The sequence below is a fragment of the Malus sylvestris genome, chromosome 5, assembly GCF_916048215.2.
Source record: "Malus sylvestris chromosome 5, drMalSylv7.2, whole genome shotgun sequence".
NCBI lineage: Eukaryota > Viridiplantae > Streptophyta > Magnoliopsida > Rosales > Rosaceae > Malus > Malus sylvestris.
Window position 1 is genome coordinate 40,041,131 of NC_062264.1, and position 1,998 is coordinate 40,043,128.

At 38.9% G+C, this 1,998-nt stretch overlaps 1 protein-coding gene across 1 annotated transcript; it reads right to left on the reverse strand.

Moving 5' to 3' along the window:
- Positions 1-446: 446 nt before the first annotated feature.
- LOC126624651 (uncharacterized) lies at positions 447-1,720 on the reverse strand. The gene is made up of 2 exons (XM_050293734.1): positions 1,053-1,720; positions 447-726 (listed from the first exon to the last, which is right to left on the reverse strand). Exons 1-2 carry the CDS (start codon positions 1,693-1,695, stop codon positions 698-700), a joined length of 672 nt encoding a protein of 223 aa, XP_050149691.1. The 5' UTR covers positions 1,696-1,720; the 3' UTR covers positions 447-697.
- Between the last annotated feature and the right edge of the window lie 278 nt (positions 1,721-1,998).

Consider the following 1,998-nt stretch of genomic DNA (forward strand, 5'->3'; position numbering starts at 1 on the left):
CCAAAACCCTACTAGGTAACCTGTTGATCAGGTAAGCAGCTGTCATGACGCCTTGAGACCAAAAACGTTTTGGTACATTCATTTGTAACATCAATGCCCTAGTTTTTTCCAGGAGATCATGGTTTTTTCTCTCGGCAACACCATTTTGTTGGGGTGTGCCAACACAACTAGTTTGATGTATGATTCCATTGTTACTCAAATATTGAGTCATGACTTGGGACATGTATTCGGTGCCATTATCAGACCTTAGGGTTTTGATTTGAGAAGAAAAATGATTTTTAACAAGGTTGTGAAAGTCCTTAAATACTTCCATCACCTCACTTTTTGATTTTAACAAATATAACCAGGTGGTTCTAAATAACCATCAACAAAAATTATGAAATATTTATAACCATCAAATGATTCACTTGAAGGTCCCCATATATCAGAGTGTACAAGCTCAAAAGGTTGAAAAACTCTAGACATCAAAGACCCTAGTGGTAGTCTTGTTGCCTTTGACAAATGGCAAGTTTCACAATGGGTTGATTCTTTGCCTAAATCAGGGAATAAGGTGGACAAGATAGGTTGAGATGGATGGCCTAGTCGCTGGTGCCACAAGGAGACAGCTTGAATGGAGTTATGGATGGATTTTGACTTGGCATGGAACCCACAGGAAGAGCTTTTCGATATGTAATAGAGACCATCAATGAAAAACCCCTCACCAATCGTCCTCTTGGTTATACAATCCTGAAAAATGACATTTTTTGGTGAAAAAAAGGCCAAACAATTTAAGGAATTTGTGATTCTTCCCACTGAGAGAAGTTGAAATGGAAAAGATGGGACATAGAGGGCCGTAGACTCTATTTGATCAGATATCAGATGGATTTTTCCCTTTCCTACAATCCTAGCATCTTCACCATTAGCAACAGATACATGTGAATGATTATGTAGTTTCTCAAATTTATGTAACTTTGACATTTGATTAGTCATATGGTCTGTGGCATCAGAATCTACAACCCAAAAATCATGTAACTCATTTATTTTAAGAGCAGTTTGGAAAGCAGTTACAATACCTTTCAAATCTGTCTGAGGTACACAATCAGCATCAGCTAAAAAACCTGCAAATTTGCCCATCAATGTAGTAGTACTTCCATCTTCATGATCAACAGATCCTTCATTTCTTCCCTTCTTTTGTTGGAGATACACTGCGAACTCATTTAACAGGGTGGTAGGATTTGCAGTGAACTGTTGATAGGTATCAAAACTATTGATAGATGAAGATGTTGCAGTGTTGGCACGAGGGTGTGCTCGACTTGTCTTTGGTGCAGATTTATCCTTCATGAAGTCAAGTTTGAGTTCTGGATGTAGGATCCAGCACTTGTCTCTCACATGCCCGATGTTGTCACAATGTAGGCACTTCAAATGAGGGTTTTTTCCTTTATACCTTTTTTCATTTGTCAGGTAAGCCCTAGCTTCTGTCACGTTGGTTTTTATACCATTATTCATGACTTTTCTCCTTACTTCCTCACGTTGGATAGTTGCACAGACACTAGTGAAAGATGGTAGCTCCGGGTTCATGAGAATGTGACTTCTCAAATCCTCATATTCTGAACTTAAGCTAGACAATAATTGAAAATTTTTATCTTCTTCAGTTCTTTTAAGGAGCACTGAGGAATCAATAGTGTGAGGTCTGTACACATCTAACTCATTCCACATGCTTCTCAAAGAACCAAGATGTTGAACAAAGTTTTTACCTTCTTGCTGTATATTGGAGATATCCTTCTTGAGTTGAAAGATGCGAGCTGCATTGTTTTGATTTCCATACATCTCCTTCACGGTGGTCCAAAGAGTGAGAGACGACTCGGAATAGCTGAAGATTTCAGCAACCTTCCTTTCCATGGAATTTAACAACCATGACATGACCAGTTGATCTTTACATAGCCATCCTCCAAATTCTGGAGAAGAAGCATCTGGTGCAGGTTGACTGCCATTGATGAAACCAAGCTTGGATCTTCCACC

Excerpts from the sequence above, each read along its gene's own strand:
- LOC126624651 (XM_050293734.1), bottom strand. The coding sequence starts at position 1,695 with ATGTGGAATGAGTTAGATGTGTACAGACCTCACACTATTGATTCCTCA. Across the intron at positions 727-1,052 it reads ACCTCAGACAGATTTGAAAG|GATTGTATAACCAAGAGGAC; the intron begins GTATTGTAACTG and ends GTCATTTTTCAG.